Raw genomic sequence first — 19,347 nt, 5'->3', positions numbered from 1 at the left:
CAGAAGAGGAAAATTATTAGTGATTTGCCTAGGGTCTGTTTTGTTGGCCATTTGTGTTTAACTTGATGTTAATGATACCAAGAGGAGTTTTAATAGTAATATGCAGTTGTTTGAAGATGATTCAAAGTTGGGGACTACTATGATGAGTGGAGAAGGTGTTGTAGCTTTGCATGACGACTTGAATGCGCTGGCTATGTAAGCAAGTGAGTGGTGTTAACAGTTCAATATTGCAAATTGTAAAGTTTTAAATATTCGGAAACAAAAATGGGATGAAGAGTGTATAATTGGTAGGAATGCATTGAATGAAGTGGTAGAGGTGACGGATCTGGAAATGATTGTGGAAAAGGACGTACAATTTCGTGGATGCCTTGCTAGATTTGTGGAGACAATGCAGCAGATTATGGCAATCATTCGGAAGACACTGGCGTGTCGAAGTAAGGATATTATGGCTCCACTTTAAAAACTTTGATTAGGTCACATATAGACAAATTCGGTTACTCAATTTTTAAATGAAGAAGAGATATTGAAAAGGTGTAAAGAAGATTGACTAGGCTGATTTCTGGTCTCTCTGGAATGCTGAGTATCAAGCTGATTGAGGAAGTGCAAGTTGCAGAGATTGGTGGATAGGAGGAAGAAGAAAGTATGATTGAGACATAATGGGTTATTATCAGATTAATGTGAAATAAGTTTTACATAAAATGGAGAATAGAAGAGATCATCCCTGGAAACCGTATAAGAAGGACGTGAGAAAGAGGTTGAGGAGCAGGTTTTTTTGCATGGGGAGCAATGGTGAATGCACTGCTTAATGTGTGATGAATGCCGAGAATATATTTAAGGCACAGTGTGGTGAACTGTGTGTGATAGTGGGAATGCCCGCATTGAATCTTTTGACTCCATGCAGCTATAATAAAAAAAAATTAAATCAGCTAACGCCTTTATATTCCCGTATATAGGGAGTAGGCGAGGACGTTTAGCCATATCTAACTTTTGGAGACTGAGTGGGCAGTTTAATCTCCACTGGCAGCCAATCAGAGATAGCTGGTCCATGGCTATCACTAATTAACCGGCACGCAGTGATGAGAGACGGCTCAACAAGTGCCGCTATCTCGTAAAATACGAGTTAAACGAGTAAAATACGAGTTATCAGACATTAAATACGAGTGTCCCTAACACTCGTATTTAATGTCTGAAATAATGTGGGTTCTACAGTCGATTTTCTTGAGTTTACGGGGAGAAAAACCCGAGTTTACGGGAGAAAAAAGCCCGCTTGCCCGTGCAAGAAACCGACTTAATTTTTTCGATCGGAACCGGTCGAAAAAAGGCTTAGAAAATTTCTACTTCATAATAATAATAATAATAATAATAATAATAATAATAATAATAATAATAATAATAATAATAATAATAATAATAATAATAAACCCCCAAAGGAACACGGCCTTGTCGTGGCGGTGGGCTTGCATGCTTCAGTGATGTTGAGAACTATTCTAGCAAATGCATAGCTGCCAGCAGGGCCACCCTTATCAGACAGGTCTTAACTGAGGAGCCAGACTAACAGTGTTCTATCTCCCATCTTAATGGTGAAAAGGAAGAAGAAATCCATACCGGATCAGTTGATGCCCAGGTCATCAAGAACTGCATCAGATGTTGGGACCCTGGGCATCAGGACCCAGCTCTCCTTGCTGGGAAATCAGGGCAGGGAGCTGAAAAGCGAGTGGAAGAAACCAAACGTAAAAAATGGACTGTTGAAGAAAAATAACATCAGAGAAATTATGAAATGCTTTTACAGATCAACACCAGAAAAATGAAGTTTCAGAAAGCATATGCATTTAATTTGGAAACAGAAATTCTCAGAATCAGCAATAACAGAACAAAGACTTATGGACCAAAAGTATTTCATTTTCTGTAACAAAATATTTACTGAACTTGAGCTGCAAGAGTTATGTAATAAACCAACAACTCCACTAACAGAAAATCATCAGGAGATAGCTATATCAAACTTTGGAATTCAACTCAGTAAACATCAAGCTGACGCCATACCTCAGAATGTTTTGACAGAAGGGCAGTGTAAAATGAAGTCAGAGATATTGGAACATATGAACTCCATAAATGACCGTATAAAACTACCACCATTAAAAGCTTTACAACAATCTAAGCTAAAACAGCTCCTCTTAGACGCAAATGCTGTAATTGAAGCCATCACAACGAACAGTATAAAGGAAACAAATCAGCTCGTATACAGCACAGGGTATATCATTTCAATGAAGCTTGGTTGCAAACTGAAAGAGCAAAAGCCGAGGATGAAACAATCTGCACCATGGAAAATGCGGTTACAACGAAAGATCAACAGGATTTGAGCTGATCTAAGCAACTTAAAGGGTTTTAAAGAAGGACAGTTGAAAAATAAAAACATCAAAAACAAACTGATTAACACTTATAATTTGGCCAACAAAACAATTGCTGAAGTTACCGAAGAGCAAAAACAAAGAATTATAGCGACTGCACAGAAAATTAAAAGATACGAAGCAAGAATAGACCAACACATACAAAATATGCAATTTCGACAGAAACAACATCAGTTCTTTCAGTCTCTCTCCAGAGAAATACAAATGCAAACCATCATTCACCTGGAAAAGAAGAAACACTCAAATATTGGAAGTCAATCTGGGATAATCCTGTTGAATACAATAAAGATGTTTCATGGATTAAGGAAATAGAATCAGAAATGAAACAAAAACAAATGCAAAATGTCATTATCACTAAAGAAATGGTCAGTGCTCAAGCTAGAAAATTAAAAAAACTGGAGCGCACCTAAGAAAGACGAACTACATGGATTTTGGTTAAAACATCTAACTAGTCTACATGATCGAATGACAGAACAATTTAATTATTTGTTCCAGTCAGGCTCAGTGGAAGACTGGATGATATCTGGGCGCACATTTCGCTTCATTAAAGATAAGATAAGGGTGCATACCCAAGTAACTATCGTCCAATAACATGTTTACCAACTATGCTTAAGCTGTTCACTACAATCATAGCAAATTCCATATACCGCTACTTATCAGATAATCAGACTTATCCGATTGAACAAAAAGGCAATTTTCAAAAATCTAGAGGAACAAAAGACCAGATGCTTATTAATAAAATGATTCTCAGAAATTCAAAAGACGAAAAACTAATTTAAACATGGCATGGATAGACTACAAGAAAGCATTCGATTCCCTTCCACACTCCTGGATCCTAAAATCACTAAAAATATTTGGAATTAGTAAAAACATATGTTCGTTTCTGGCTACTGCTATGAAATCATGGAAAACAACATTAATAGTGAATAATGAACGATTTGGAGATATCAGCATTAAACGTGGAATTTTCCAAGGTGATTCCTTGTCACCATTGCTCTTCAACATTTCTTTGATATCTTTGTCTATGATTCTGAAGAAAATAAAATTTGGATATGAAATTCCTAAATGTAATATTAAAATTTCCCATCTGTTGTATATGGATGACTTGAAGTTATATGGAAAATCGGCCCAGCAAATAGACTCTTTACTGAACATAGTTCGTATTTTCAGTCAGGACATCAAAATGGAATTCCGTGTAGATAAATGCGCAATTTTATCTATTATTCATAATTTTATAATTATGATTAATATAATTTTATTCATATAATTATAAAAGTATCAATAACCTATACAACTTACTTATAAAGTTATCTAATTTGAATCTGTACGATAATTTTACTGGAAAAACTTATAAAATCTATAAATATACATCTATAATTCAGTGGCTCAGAAGTAATGCGGCAGTTGTCCGAACAATAGTCTCTACGATTTCATCATTAATTAATAATTTATTTGCATTATTTACTGATTGTTGTCTGATGTTATTAACTGAAAATTAGTTTGATTTCGGAAATCCCAATAGTACAAGATTCGAACTAATTGCGAACCATGGAGGATCGCAATTAGCAAACACAGATGAAAAGCATGTCTTCTTTATTATTTTTATAAAACGGGGAATGAGAATAAAATTTTTGAAGAGCACTTTCATTGGATAATTGGATAAAATATATATGCACAGTGGCCAAGGGCTTTGAAAATACTAATTCAATGTTTGGTAAGCCTTGAAAACTTGAATCTCCATCTATGCCGGGAAAAAAATAAAAATAAAATAAATGAATAAATAAATAAAAAACATGTTATTGAAGCTCCATTTTAGCTGAAGTCGAAGAAAGCCACACATAGGCTAAAAAATAATAGGCTAAAAAATAAGAATTTCAAAAACATTCATTCAGGAGTTCTTCACGAGCTCAACATGAAACTATATCAACCTCCCACATCACTGGTAAGTTTTTTCTGTTTAAATATATATGCATTTGCTGAATATATCAAATCTGTTTGCTAGATCTTTTCTGTATGGACTAATGAAAAAAAAAAAAACACTAATTTGTATTCTCAACTATGATCTTTATAACACACGTTTCGATGGCTAAAGTCATATTTTCAACATACAGCTAGTAAAAAAAAACCACGGCATATTGCTATATTATCACTACACTTGAGAATTTCGGAAAGTGACAGTAAATAATTTTGTAAATGAATGAGTAGTTTTGTATAAATATAAAAAAAATTACATTTAAATATTCACCCAAAGAAATATTAAGTTATTAAAGAAGCCATATTTTTTGTGTATGTATTTCAAATGGATCCTTTTTTTTCCAAAAAAAATTCTTTTTTAACTATCTCATGTAACAATGTCATATTTGTTCTGATAATAAACAGACAGTTAATAAACTGTAAAAAGGAGATTTAAGTGCTCCTATGATCTTTATCCAGGATTTGTAGATCAACTTAGGTCTTATCATAGCCCATCTCCTAAGGTTATTCAACACTTGACACGTAATAAAATTTATAAAAGGCGATATTTTTTTATTACCCCTCCTTCCCAACCCTTTACGCTCATGCATCAAAGTGGCCTCAACCTCAAGCCACTTGCTCCGCAACCTCATCCACACCTCGGCCAGGCTATACATAAATTTCCCACCATCTAACCATCATTCGAAATTTCATGCTGCTAACATGAAAAATGCATGGAAAGGACATACATTATTCCATGTTGCAGAAAAAGGAAAATATAATAAACACCAATAGTACACGTGACTTCATAATCAGAGTCCTTATTATTTCCCTTAATTCTGTGAGGTTATGAAACGCACACTTTACTCCATTACTGGACATAAGTTCACTTGAATATATCACGCTGGATATTTCCACGAACATGTCTTTTATAGGAGTGCTATTCCACCTTTGTTATCCGTAATTCATTATCACTCAATAGTACATTCCAAAGAGATTTTTGTGACGTAACACTGAACAACTAACAATGAAATGTGTCAATAATGATATACTTGGAGTATCATTATTGATACATTTCATTGTTAATTGCTCAGTGTAGAGATACCGAACATAATGTCATATCTGAATCGACCGTCAATATATGTCTAACATTGTCTGGTCAATTTTGAAGGAATTTGTCATAATGAAAACTAAATAATAAAAAAAAATCAGCTAACGCCTTTTTATTCCTGTATAGGGAGTAGGTGAGGCCGTTTAGCGCTATCTAACTTTTGGAGACTGAGTGGACAGTTGAATCTCTACTGGCAGCCAATCAGAGATAGCTGGCCCAAGGCTATCACTAATTAAGCGACACACAGTGAAGAGCTCAACCACTGCCGCCATCTCGTGGTCCTTAAATCAATATATTTAATGTCTGAAATAATGTGGGTTCTACGATCGATTTTCTTGAGTTTACGGGACGAAAAACCCGAGTTTCCGGGAGAAAAAACCTGCTTGCCCGTGCCAGACATACACTAACTAGGGAACCTGTCGAAAAAAGGCTTATTATTAAATTACTTCAACATCACCTATCGAAACAACAGAGACACGTATCGTATAACACGACCTACAACAACTCTCTACATCCCTACACCCTTCAACAATTCATACGGTTCTTTTGCGAGATCACATTAGATACCCACGCAACTCAACAACCTACCAAGAAATTTAAAACACATAGATAACTACAGAACATTAAAACACATAGACAACTACAGAACATTATAACACATAGAAAACTACAGAACATTAAAACACGAACTCTGGAAAATATACCAACAAAGTTAATATACCATTAACACTAATATACAGATCACAAATCACCAGCATCTAATGCCAACATCCCATACATAAATAGTAGCAACAACATAAATAGTGAAGCCTAAATCCCACTCTCTTCACAAAAGCTAACTCAACCTTCGAAGTAGGTGGGATGAACTCGCCTCACTCAACCACACGTAATCATTATAACCAAAGAAGCAGATGATGTAAAAATACATATTACAATAAAGAAGGTACTGAAGATACTGATTAGTATGTGATAATATCATTAATATAAAACTCTTATGTAATATGAAAAAATAATGTTCTAAATTATTATTATAATTTTATATAAACAAAAAAAATTATTATACCAGAAAATTCTGAATAATCTTCATTGTTAACATTAGAAGAACATGTGTTGTAAATACATAATATACAGGCAAAAAAAAATACTATTAAATTTTAGTTGAAATCAATGTAGCAAATGTAGCACTTAGAGCTGAACTCTGTAAAATCATCAGTTGCAATGTCACACCAGATGTCTATTGTATGTGTAAATATTTTAGCAACCAATAAATTACTATTACTATTAAAAAAAAATTAAAATACAGTGTTAAATGAAGTCAGGGATATTGGAACATATGAACTCTATAAATAACCGTATAAGATTACCACCATCAAAAGCTTTACATAAATCTAAACTGGGGCAGAGCTGACTACTACCGGGTGCGTCCCCAGGTGGCGGATCGGGGAACAGCCTTCGATATAAGCGATATAGCTGCGATATAAGCAGAGCAATCTGGCGAATAAGCAGCCGTGGACCAACAGCGACTGAGCTATCAGAGCGTGGGGGAGCAGAAGTGGCAACTCTGTCTCACTTAAAACCTCACAAAGCCCAATGACAACTCGGTGACATGGCGAGTAGTGCCGCCATTAAATAAGTACCTGCTGGGGTCACTGCCCCTGACATTGGGAAGCAGCATTGTCAGTACTGACACAAGGTTGAAGCCAAATGATGACGGAAAAGCTTGTGATCAGAGATTTGCAGATGGCAATATGATTATATTGTGTACGTCTGTAATACTGCGGAGCAGAAAGCAAACGGAGAAACTACTGCTCTACCTTATCTCCAGAACAACCACCATGGCGAGCAAACCCTTACAATTGGCCCCAAATTCCAGGCGTTCCTTAAATGGGACAGGGGTGAGAAGAATCTCAGGGCTCAAAATGGTGTCCACTTTTAAAATTGCAACTTGGAATGTCAGAACTCTGTATGAAGCTGGCAAATTAAGAAGTGCCACAAGAGAAATGAAGAGGCTGGGCATCCGGATTTTGGGAATTTGCGAGACAAGATGGCCAGGATCTGGAAAGTGTCAACAAGATAATACAACAATGTATTACTCTGGGAATGATGAGAACAAACATCGACATGGTGTAGCTGTAATAGTAGATGAAGAAATCAATAAATCAGTACTAAATTGGATTCCATTTTCTGAAAGGATAATGCTGTTACAACTCAAGGGAAACCCCGTTAACATAAATATCATCCAAGCTTATGCACCCACAGCTGACAAAAGTGAAGAAGATGTTGAAGAGTTTTATGAACACCTAAAAGAGATTAAAAACCTAACTAAGAAACATGATATAAACATAGTGATGAGTGACTTCAATGCAAAAGTAGGAAGAGGGGATGATGGAGAAATTGTTGGCGAATATGGCTTAGGCACCAGAAATGACAGAGGAGATCGCCTAGTCCAGTTCTGTCAGGAAGAAGATCTAACAATAGCAAATACCTGGTTTAAACTTCCACCCAGAAGACTGTATACTTGTAAATCGCCTCAAGATAACCAACATAACATTGTCCGAAATCAAATTGATTACATACTGATAAATAAAAGATTCCACAGTAGTATAAAGAGTGCAAAGACTTATTCTGGAGCAGATATCTCATCAGACCACAATCCCATAGTTGCAGAAGTAGGTCATAGATTAAAATCAGCTAAAAAATCACAAAAGAAGAAAAAGAAAATTTTAAAGTAGAAAAACTGAAAGACCCGAACATAAATAAAAGTGCCAAGACACAGCTTAACCTGCGATTACAACAGATTAACATAGAAGAAAATAAAAGTATGGAATCTCTTTGGAATAGCTTAAAGAATGCCATCGTAACAGCAAGTATTGAAGAAGTAGGTTATGTGAATAATATAAAACAACAGGAATGGATGACAGATGAGATTCTTTCTCTTATTGATACAAGAAGAATGTACAAAAACAAAGACCTAGCCTGGTATACAGAAACACACAACATCATCAAGAAAAAAATAAAAGAAGCCAAGGAAAATTGGATGAAAAATTTATGTACTGAAATTGAACTGCTTCAGAAGAAACATGATAATTTCAATCTGTATAAGAAAATCAACGAAATTTCCGGAAAACTGAGGAAAAAGCAAATAGTGTCTCTAAGAGACGAAAATGGAAAAATAGTTCTAGAAGAAGAGAATAAAGCACAGATTTGGATAAAATATGTAACAGAACTTTTCAATGATCTAAACACAAGCCTATAAATATAAGAGATAACATTCAAGGACCAGCAATCATGAAATGCGAAATAGAGAATGCTATACGAACAAGTAAAACAGGAAAAGCCAGTGGACCAGATGGTGTGCAAACAGAATTTTTAAAATTAATAGAACCAGGTAACATCAAACTTCTTGAAAAACTATTTAATGAAATATATGAAAGTGATGAATTTCCATCAGATTGGCTCAAATCTACATATCACTATCCCAAAGAAACCCAAAGCGAATTCCTGAGGTAACTTCAGACTTATTAGTCTAATGAGCCAAACATTAAAAATATTTTTGAAAGTAATTCAGAATCGCATTTATAGAAAAAGTGAAGAAACTCTAAGTGAAACACAATTCGGCTTTCGGAATGGTTTCGGTACTAGAGAGGCCCTTTTCTGTACCCAAATATTGACACAGAAATGCATAGAAAAACAGAAATCTATCTTTATATGTTTCATAGATTTTGAAAAAGCATTCGACAAAGTCAGACACACTAACTTAATACAAGTCCTTCAACAAACAAGGCTAGACGAACAAGACATAAGACTAATAACAAATCTGTATTGGAATCAGTCAGCTATCGTTCAATTAGACAACATTACCACCAGTGATATTAACATCAAAAGAGGAGTGAGACAAGGATGTGTGCTCTCACCACTCCTGTTCAACATATACGCAGAGGTAATCTTTAAAAAAATAATTAGAAGAATGTCCAGAGGGAATCACAATAAATGGAAAGATTGTTAACAACCTACGATATGCAGATGACACCGTGCTAATTGCAGATAACATTATGGATCTCCAAAAACTCATTGACAGAGTATACATAGAAAGCCAAAGAATGGCAATAAATATAAACATCAACAAGACAAAATACATGATCATAACAAACATCCAGCCTCATCAATGAAACTGACACTCAATGGGAAAAATGTTGATCAAGTGTCAAGATATAAATATCTTGGTTGTTGGCTTAATGATCAGTGGGATCCAGAAATAGATATAAAGACAAAGATTGAAATTGCACGGCAGTCCTTCATGAAAATGAGAACACTATTCTGCAATAAAGACCTAAACATGGAAGTCAGATGCCGAATGCTGAAATGTTACGTGTGGTCTATTCTGCTCTATGGAGTTGAAACATGGACATTGAAGGCGACAACCATCAAGAAAATCGAAGCCTTTGAGATGTGGCTATACAGAAGAATTTTCTATGCATCTAAAGATATCATGGACAGAAAAAATTACAAATGAAGAGGTCTTAAAATCCATTGGCAAAGCTAAACTTCTTGTACAAATAATCAAAAAACGAAAAACATCATATCTTGGCCACATCATGAGAAACAGCAAATACCAACTTCTACAAACTATTTTGGTAGGAAGAATTGATGGCAAAGGAACTAGAGGAAGAAAAAGAATATCATGGTTTGACAACATCAAGACGTGGACAGGAAAGAGCAGTGCACAACTGCTCAGATTAGCACAAGACCGCAGTTTGTCCACCAAGATGGTCGCTAACCTTCGATAGAAGATAGCACAATAAGAAAAAGAAATCTGAACTAAAACTGCTCCTCTTAGATGCAAATGCTGTGATTAAAACCATCACAACCAACAGTATAAAGGAAAGAAATCAGCTCCTATACAGCTCAGCTATATTATTACAGTGAATCTTGGTTGCCAACCGCAAGAACAAAAGCCGAGGATGAAACAATCTGCACCATGGAAAATCCGGTTGGAACGAAAAGTCAACTACCTTCCAGCAGATTTGAGCTACTTAAAGAGTATTAAAGAAGGACGGCTGAAAATTAATAACATCAAAAACAAACTGATTAACACATATAATTTGGCCAACAAAACAATTGCTGAAGTTACTGAAGAGCTAAAAGAAAGAATTGCAGCGACTGCACAGAAAATTAAAAGATATGAAGCAAGAATAAACTAATATGTGTAAAATATGCAATTTCGACAGAACCAACGTCAGTTATAACAGCCTCTCCATTGAAATACAAATGCAAACAATAATTCGCTAGAAAAAGAAGAAAGAAATACTCAAATTTTAGAAGACAATCTGGGATAATCCTATTGAACACAATAAAGATGCCTCTTGGATTAAGGAAATAGAATCCGAAACGAAACAAAAACAAATGCAAAATGTTATCATCACTAAAGAAATGGACAGTGCACAAGCTAGAAAATTAAAAAACTAGAGTGCACCTGGCAAAGACGAACTATATGGATTTTGGTTAAAACATCTAACCAGCCTACGTGATCGAATTGCAGAACAATTGAATTAACTGTTGCAGTTTAACTCAGTGGAAGATTGGATGATATCTGTGAGCACTTTTCTTTTCATGAAAGATAAGGATAAGGGTGCAGACCGAAGTAACTATCGCCCAATAATGTGCCTACTAACTATGCTTAAGCTGTTCACTGCAATCATAGTAAATTCCATATACCACTACTTATTAGATAATCAGATTTAACCGATTGAAAAAAAAAGGCAATTTTCAAAAATCCAGAGGAGGAAATGACCAGATCCTTATTAAGAAAATAATCCTCAGAAATTCAAAAAACTAACTTAAACATGCAATGGATAGATTATAAGAAAGCATTCGATTCCCTCCCACACTCCTGGATCCTAAAATCACTACAAATATTTGAAATTAGTAAAAACATATGTTCGTTTCTGGCCGCTGCTATGAATCATGGAAAACAACTTTAATAGTGAATAATGAACGATTCGGAGATATCAGCATTAAACGTGGTATTTTCCAAGGTGATTCCTTTTCACCAATGCTTTTCAACATTTATTTGATACCTTTATCAATGATTCTGAAGAAAACAAAAACTTGGATATGAAATTCCTAAATGCAATATTAAAATTTCCCATCTATTGTATATGGATGACTTGAAGTTATGTGGAAAATCGGCCAAGCAAATAGATTTTTTATTAAACACAGTTCGTATTTTCAGTCAAGATACAAAATGGAATTTGGTCTAGATAAATGCGCAATTTATTAAAATCTATTAAACGAGGAAAAATTAATCACACCAGCAGTTTTAATTTTGATCAAGAGAAATAAATAAAAGCAATTTCAGCAGACGAACACTATAAATACCTAGGAATATTAGAAGTCAATGATATTTCCGCTCGAAAGTTAAAAGAGGCAGCATCAGAATACATCAAAAGAGTTAGAAATATTCTGAAAACAAAACTAAATGGATTAAACACAATTATAATAATGAATTCTTGGGCTATACCAGTGATCCGATACAGAACTGGCATAATAGATTGGAAAAAAGAAGACCTGGACAAAGTAGACCGCAAAACTAGAAAACTAATGACTATGCATCATGCATTATATCCACGAAATGATGTTGACCGATTGTACCTACCGAGGAAAATAGGTGGACAGGATCTGCTGCAAGTGAGACAGACTGTGGAAGAAGAAGAATATTGGTTTAAGAAATTACATCGACAATAGCTCTGAGCCAATGCTTCAAGCAATTACACAAGGGGGCCTTCTAAAAGCAACAGGAAACAAATCCGATTACAAAAAGGAACAACAAAATATCCGATATGTGCGCTGGAAAAATAAACCCTTGCATTGCCAATTTCTTAGATACTGAGGACAAAATTGACGTGAAGAAGACATGGCAATGGCTTCAACACGGATACATTAAAAAAAAGAAACAGAAGGATTTATTCTAGCAGCTAAAGAACAGGCATTACAAATTAATGCAATGAAAGCAAAAATTTTGAACATCAATAATATTAACAGCAAATGTAGATTATGCGATCAGAAAGATGACACTGTAGAACATATAGTCAGTGCCTGCAGCAAAATAGCTCAAACTGACTATAAATACCCCCATGATCAAGTGGCCAAAATAGTTCATTGGCATGTATGCAAAAAATATGGCTTTCCTACTTCTGATAACTGGTGGCAGCATAAAATAGAGAAAGTATTGGAAAACGAAACAGCAAAAATTCTCTGGGACTTTCGAATACAAACTGATCGGCATTGATGCAACTTCAAAGAAGCTATCCAACTATTTACAGCAATTAAAAATCAATGAAGTGACCCCATATGACCTACAAAAAACAGCATTACTTGGAACAGTCCATATTTTACGACGCTACCTGACGGACTATTCTTAGATTCTTGGGTAGAATCTGAATTGTTCTGTAAAAAAAAAAAAAAAAATCAGCTAACGCCTATTTGTTCCTGTATAGGGAGTAGGCGGTGGCCGTTTATCCTATCTAATGTTTGGAGACTGAGTGGGCAGTTCAATCTCCACTGGTAGCCAATCAGAGAGATAGCTGGCCCAAGGCTATCACCGATTCATTGGTACGCATTGAAGAAGGCTGCAAGCTAGTGTCGCCATCTCGAGGTCCCTAACTCTAACACAATATTTTTAATGTCTGAAAATAGTGTGGCTTCGACGGTCGATTTTCTTGAGTTTACGGGACGAAAAACCCGAGTTTCCGGGAGAAAAAACCCGCTATCCCGTGCCAGAGATCGACTAACTTGGGAACCAGTCGAAAAAAGGCGTAGAAAAATTTCCTCTAGTCGGTGACTAGATTTGAACCACCAAATCCTTTCTTCGTGCGGTCAAGCGCCGTGGAGTACAAACGCCACATCTACTGAGCTGCACAGGAACTGTTCTATATCACAGTCAAATTTTTATTTATATGATATCTTGTTTTGACTGTGTATCAATTATGTGAATAAAATAATAATAATTTTGCTGTCTGTTTTTATACTAACTGTTATTCAATGGAACTATTATAGAATATTCTCAAAGAATAATCTCGGCTTAGTCCCTGAAACTTAACCAACTACGTCAAATGTACTACTACTTTTTTTCGTACCTGCTTTCAGCCTACGTGCACAAATTTCTCATTCAGCCCTATTGTTGTGTTTATATCGAGGAAGTGCCAGTTGCAGCGACTGTCGGATAGAAAGAAGAGGGGATATGATTGTGACATATAAGTTACTGAGTTATTACCAGATTAATGTGGATGAGGTTTTATATAGATGGGAGAAAACGCAACCAGCAAAATTGGTAATGATTGCTAGGTGCTCGAGTTGATTCTATTTTTTAGGATAACTAGTTATCCTAAACGGGCGCGTGCGCTGTGGGGGGGGGGGGGGAGGATATTCGTTGTTGTAACTTGTTGCTGCGAGAATAATTATTTTAATAATATTCTTCTATCACTGCCAAAATATTTTGGATATTTGATTAACTTAGAGTGACACCTATAGAAACTTTGAAGAACTTTATTGAGCCAAGTCGTGGTGGTGTTAATGTTTTGTAGCATATAAACCTGAAATTATTTAATTTTTACAGCAATGAGTTTCTGGTATTTAGTAGTAGCAGTAACAGAAGTTTTTGAGATTCGTTTGACACTTATGGACTTGAAAAGTGTTTAGTATGTTATCTGAGTATTTGTTTTCGAAAAAGGGTTTGATAATACGAACTTTAGTCTCAGAGACTGTCACAGGTATTTAATTTTAGCAGATTGGGTCGAGGGTAGATTTCGCTCTGACCATAAATATTTCTTGAGCAGGTTGTTACATAGTCATGATAATTAATTTTCCTTTAAAATAATCTTAAAAACAGTTTATGCTCTCCAATAAGACGGAAATATTGACAAATTTTATACAAATGCCAGGAATATTAGGATTAAAGGAATTGAATTGATATCATTGATAGCCCTAGGCTTTTTAAGATCAGTGAAACATGGTTGACAAAAGATGATACCCTGACAGGAATGGAAGTAGATAATAGTATATTATCTATTAATAATAGGCATATTAAATAAGTATTAATAACAGCCTATTTCATCAGGATAGGAAAGACAGATAGTGGAAGAGTATTTCTTATGATAAGCGATGAGTGCAACCCAAGGCCTCTTTATCCATTGGGCAAAATGGGCTATATGGGTGCCATTGAGCTGATTGTAACAGAGGACAAAATACTTAATGGACTGTTGCTATAGGCTAGGGAAACATAGAGAGTGATGAGTAGGAAATGTTTATGCAGATCAATTTGGTGAATGTTTATGCAGATCAATTTGGTGAGTGCAAAGCTAGTGATCATTATGGGAAATTTTAACTATAGCATTATAAATTGGGAAGAGGAAGCAGCATACAGTACCAGGGGAATGGAATTTCTGAAATTTTTGAGGAATGCATGTCTGGGGAGGCATATAATGGAGAGAGCATGAATATTGAAAGTTTTGGGTTTGGTCCTTACATCAGAGGAGCTGATTGTAACAGAGATTGTCAGTCTTTCCTCCCTGTTGGTAGAGGAGTGACTGTGCAGTCTTGACTCGAAGGCTGAATAGACATACAGGAGTTTCAAGAAGAAAAGAGTTTATGTGGAATTATAAGGCAAGTGACTATAGTGATCTTAGAAATCAATTAGGGGTAGTTCTATGGATAGAAAAATTTATTTCAAGGAAGAGCTGTCAGCAATGCATTGCTAGTAAAGAAATACTGGAGGGATGGAAAGGATCAAAATCCTAAAGTGCATGAGGATAACATGTTTCAAATACTAAATACTCTGGAAGTCGGTAAGGCAGTTGGGATTTCACCATGTGTTTTTAAGAGAATATTCTGAGGAGCTGATAGCTCCATTGCCCTGGCTGTTCAGTGAATGGCTACTGGGAAAGTGCCCAGTGAATGGAAGGAGGATAAGATATCACCACTGCACAATGGTGGTGATAGAAACTATAGACCAGTTTGCATTTCTTCTGTGCTTAAGATTTGGAGAAATGACCAAGACATCATGAGGTTAATATTATCTGTGAAAGTCATCATGGATTTGTTAAAGGGTTCTCTTGCTTCAGTAATTTGCTTGCCTTTTATAATAAAGTGACAAGCATTTAACGAGGAAAAGACTTATACTTTTTTTTTTTGCAAAGGCATTACATTGGGTGAGATATGTTGATATTGAAGTTGCAGGTACATGGATTAGTGAATTGAAAATTATAGAAAGTTTTTTACCTTGGGTATACTATATGTTAAAGATACCAAGCAATTTTATGAACTTGGTTTTAATCCTTTTTCCCAAGTAAGCAAACACATAAGTAAGTCAAGTTTGCATCTGAGCTATATTCAGGTCTGAGGCAACTTGTGGTAAAGGTGGAGTAATTATCTCCCCTAATGCAAAGCACATCCCCTTGCAGAGATCTATGGTGCTATGCATTAAAGGAAAGGGCCACTACCCAGACTGGTTTCGACCTTTATTGAATGTTCAAGTACAGGTCAAACTCCAAAAACTCAGCATTGTTCCCTCAGTAACAGGCTCACCCTGCCACTGAGAAGAGTTGCTCATATGTCATCTGAGGGGTATCAGCAACAGCCATGCCTCAGTTAACTTCATAGGCTGCAGCATTGCTATTCATTACCTACCCAGGACCTGGGTGATAGCAACAGCTGAATCTCAGTTAAACTTCATGGGCTACATCATTGCCATTCATCACCCAAGCTTCCAACTGGTTTCGACCTTTGTATAGGTGAAGCGGAAAGACAAGCTCAAAAGATCGCTCCACTCAGTGACAGGCTCACTCCATCACCAAGAAGAACTTCTTAGCATTGGCTCTACCTAGTGGCAGGCTCACCTCACTCCACCACCAAGCAGAGCCATAATCTCAGCAGTGGCCCCACTCAGAGATAAGCAAAAACCTACCCCCCAAGCAGAGCCTCTGAGACCTGTTTCGACCTTTGTTGAGGTCTTGTCAGTGGTAGTCAGACCCAGAGATGCCAAGGTTGAAGTAATGCAGAGCTTATAAATTTTACCTATACAAGTTGCCCAAAGGTGCTTTGACCTTATTGAATAAAAACTCAGGATGAGAGAAAGATCTGGAAAGTTTTTTTACCTTGGGTATACTATATGTTAAAGATACCAAGCAATTTTATAAACTTGGTTTTAATCCTTTTTCTCAAGCAAGCAAACAGACAAGTAAGTCAAGTTTGCACCTGAACTATGTTCAGGTCTGAGGCAACTCATGGTAAAGGTGGAGTAAGCTCTGATCACTTTCCCTTAGTATCTCCCCTAATGCAAAGCACATAGATGTATGATGCTTTACATTAAAGAAAAGGAAAGGGCCTAGAAGCTCTGCATTACTTCAACCTTGGCATCTCTGGGTCTGGCTCCCACTGACGAGACCTCAATAAAGGTCAAAACCGGTCTGGGTAGTGGCCCTTTCCTTTAATGTATAGCATCATACATCTCTGCAAGGGGATGTATTTTGCATTAGGGGAGATACTAAGGGAAAGTGATCACGGCTTACTCCACCTTTACCACGAGTTGCCTCAGACTTGAACATAGTTCAGACACAAACTTGACCTGTTTGTTTGCTTACTTGAGAAAAAGGATTGAAACCAAGTTTATAAAATTGCTTGATATCTATAACATGAATTGGAAAATGCCTGATAATTATTAGAGAATTCTGTGTGTGTGTGTGTGTGTGTGTGTGTGTGTGTGTGTGTGTGTGTGTGTGTGTGTGTGTGTGTGTGAGAGAGAGAGAGAGAGAGAGAGAGAAAGCTGTATCAAGGAAGACGAAGGTAAAGTGGTTTCTAGAGCAAATCAGTTATTTACAGATGATGTGAAGCTTGGAAAGGTTATTAGTAATGGTGCTTATATGTTGGCTCTTCTAGATAATTTGAATAAGTTGGGAAGATTGGGAAATGAGTGGGGAAGTCAGTTGAATACAACTAATTGTAGTCTTGAAATTTAGGATCCAGAGATGGGAGGCTGCATACTTTGGCAGATCTTTACTCAGGCAAAGGAAGTTGGGGTGATCATTGATAAAAATTTAAAGTTTAGGGTACATTTTGCACAGTGATTAAGACAATCCAGAGGATCGCTGCAATAATAAGGACTCTAATCAGTAGAGATAAGAGTGGTGTTTCCATCAGGCAGTTTTGGAATATTGTGCCCAGATATTGCCCCCAGAATTTGAAGATGATAAATTAAACTAGGAGAGAGTACAGAGGCAGATAACCAAAATAATATCAAGACTACAGTGATAGTTATGAGAATCGTCTCAAGGCATGCAAACTAGAGTTTGTGGATAGAAGGTGGAGCGACATGATTGAGACTTTTAAACAGTTGAGAGGTATTTATAGGATTTGACTACAGGGGAGATTTTTCATATAGTAGAACATGGGAGAGGAACAGGGACCAGAAGCCATCCCTGAAAGTACTGAATGGGACAGTGAGAAATGGCTTTTTTTGCATGTAGGGTAGTTGGACTGTGGAATTCATTGCCTGATAGTGGTGAATGTGCAGGCAGTGAATAGGTTTAAGGGGGGGGGGGGTATGATAGACTGTGTTGTCTGAGATGGGCTTTCATAATGAGTCATGACTCCATGGAGGTTTGGAATAATAATTCTTTGCACTTATGGTAGGAGCCTCTACAGTTGAATTGGTATTGATGATGCCGTTTGGTTGGAAAGACTTTGGTTTGAATCTTGGGAAGAATGTTCGAGTGTTTTTCAGCTGAAGATGAGTTAGTTGGTTTCATATAGTTCTGATAAGTTTTTCCTTTTGGCAACTTGGACTTTTCTTCTCACTACACAAGGTGAACTGTCCAGAAATTATTATCACAGTGATAATACAGTGGCCTCTTAACATGAATTGTTTTGGCCATAATTCTACACTGCAGCAGTAGTATAATAACTCCAAATTTACAAAATTTTCCTCTCCTATTAAATATGCTTTCTCAGCAGTTGATTTGAACTCATCTGCACTTTATAGTACTGCTGTTACAGAAACAGCATTTTTTAACTTGTAATGTAGCTAAAAAAAAAAGAAGCATATCACACATCAGCGAGGAATTACTTGCTGTGTCAAGATATTAATGCATTTTACTCATAGGTTTTTATTTCTTGTTTTAAAATATATTATGCTTATTTTCAGTGTATGCAGTTTTATTACAATTGTATAGAATGAAATGATGAATAAACCTAGAAGCATAACATAATATGGAGTCCTATTATCTTTTCTAAAAGTGTTCATAAAACATAACCTTATGCAGCAATCTGACTGCTTTTGTATCTCTCTTTGTATTGCAGGAATAATTATTCTTTCACTGATCAGTAAAGGAATAATTATTATTCCTTTACTGATGTATTGATATATTCCAAAGGAATATATCAATACATCAGTAAAAATCAGTGAATTTTGTCTATGATTATTATTGTAGTCTCTAAATTTTATAACCAGTTTTTTTTTTATTTATTATTATTATTTTTTTTTTAGGATATCTTTTTTGGAGCATATTCTTAGGGTTTGGACCGATGATATGGTTTTACCCTTTAAATCAATTAAAACTGACTGGCTATGAAAACTTTTTGTTTTTTCTATTTTCACCTGCACTGTTATTTGCATGTGGATTTTTCCCATTGCTACAAAATAAAAAAATGCAAGCTGTTCTACGTTTGATTGTATTAGCTGGCATTGCTTCTTTTCATGCTCCTACTGCCTTATATCGCCTTGTATTGCTGTCCTTTGGAATGTCTGCAGCAGTTTTGATCCTTGTGATAACCCTGTGGAATTCATATGAAGTTTATAGGTATTATTTTTAATGTTAAGATTATTAA

General features: G+C 35.9%; 1 protein-coding gene across 5 annotated transcripts in view; it reads left to right on the top strand.

The window, feature by feature from the left end:
- LOC150104866 (PGAP2-interacting protein-like) overlaps window positions 1-19,347 on the top strand; it is a 227,525-nt gene that overhangs the window by 37,159 nt on the left and 171,019 nt on the right. For 2 of the 5 annotated variants that reach the window (XM_090395376.1, XM_090395379.1), the window contains exon 2: window positions 19,007-19,319. In XM_090395376.1, the coding sequence (XP_090251502.1) occupies window positions 19,007-19,319 (313 nt within the window). Of the gene's footprint in view, window positions 1-13,693; window positions 13,799-14,055; window positions 14,238-19,006; window positions 19,320-19,347 lie in introns of those variants that run through there. The other 3 variants (XM_090395378.1, XM_090395377.1, XM_090395380.1) reach the window with 3 other exon arrangements.

This window comes from Typopeltis vanoorti, chromosome 7, assembly GCF_054136105.1.
Source record: "Typopeltis vanoorti isolate ZY-2024b chromosome 7, IOZ_Tvanoo_1.0, whole genome shotgun sequence".
Taxonomy (NCBI): domain Eukaryota; kingdom Metazoa; phylum Arthropoda; class Arachnida; order Uropygi; family Thelyphonidae; genus Typopeltis; species Typopeltis vanoorti.
The sequence above is the reverse complement of the archived record's forward strand: the minus strand, read 5'-3'. Positions and strand labels throughout refer to the sequence as shown.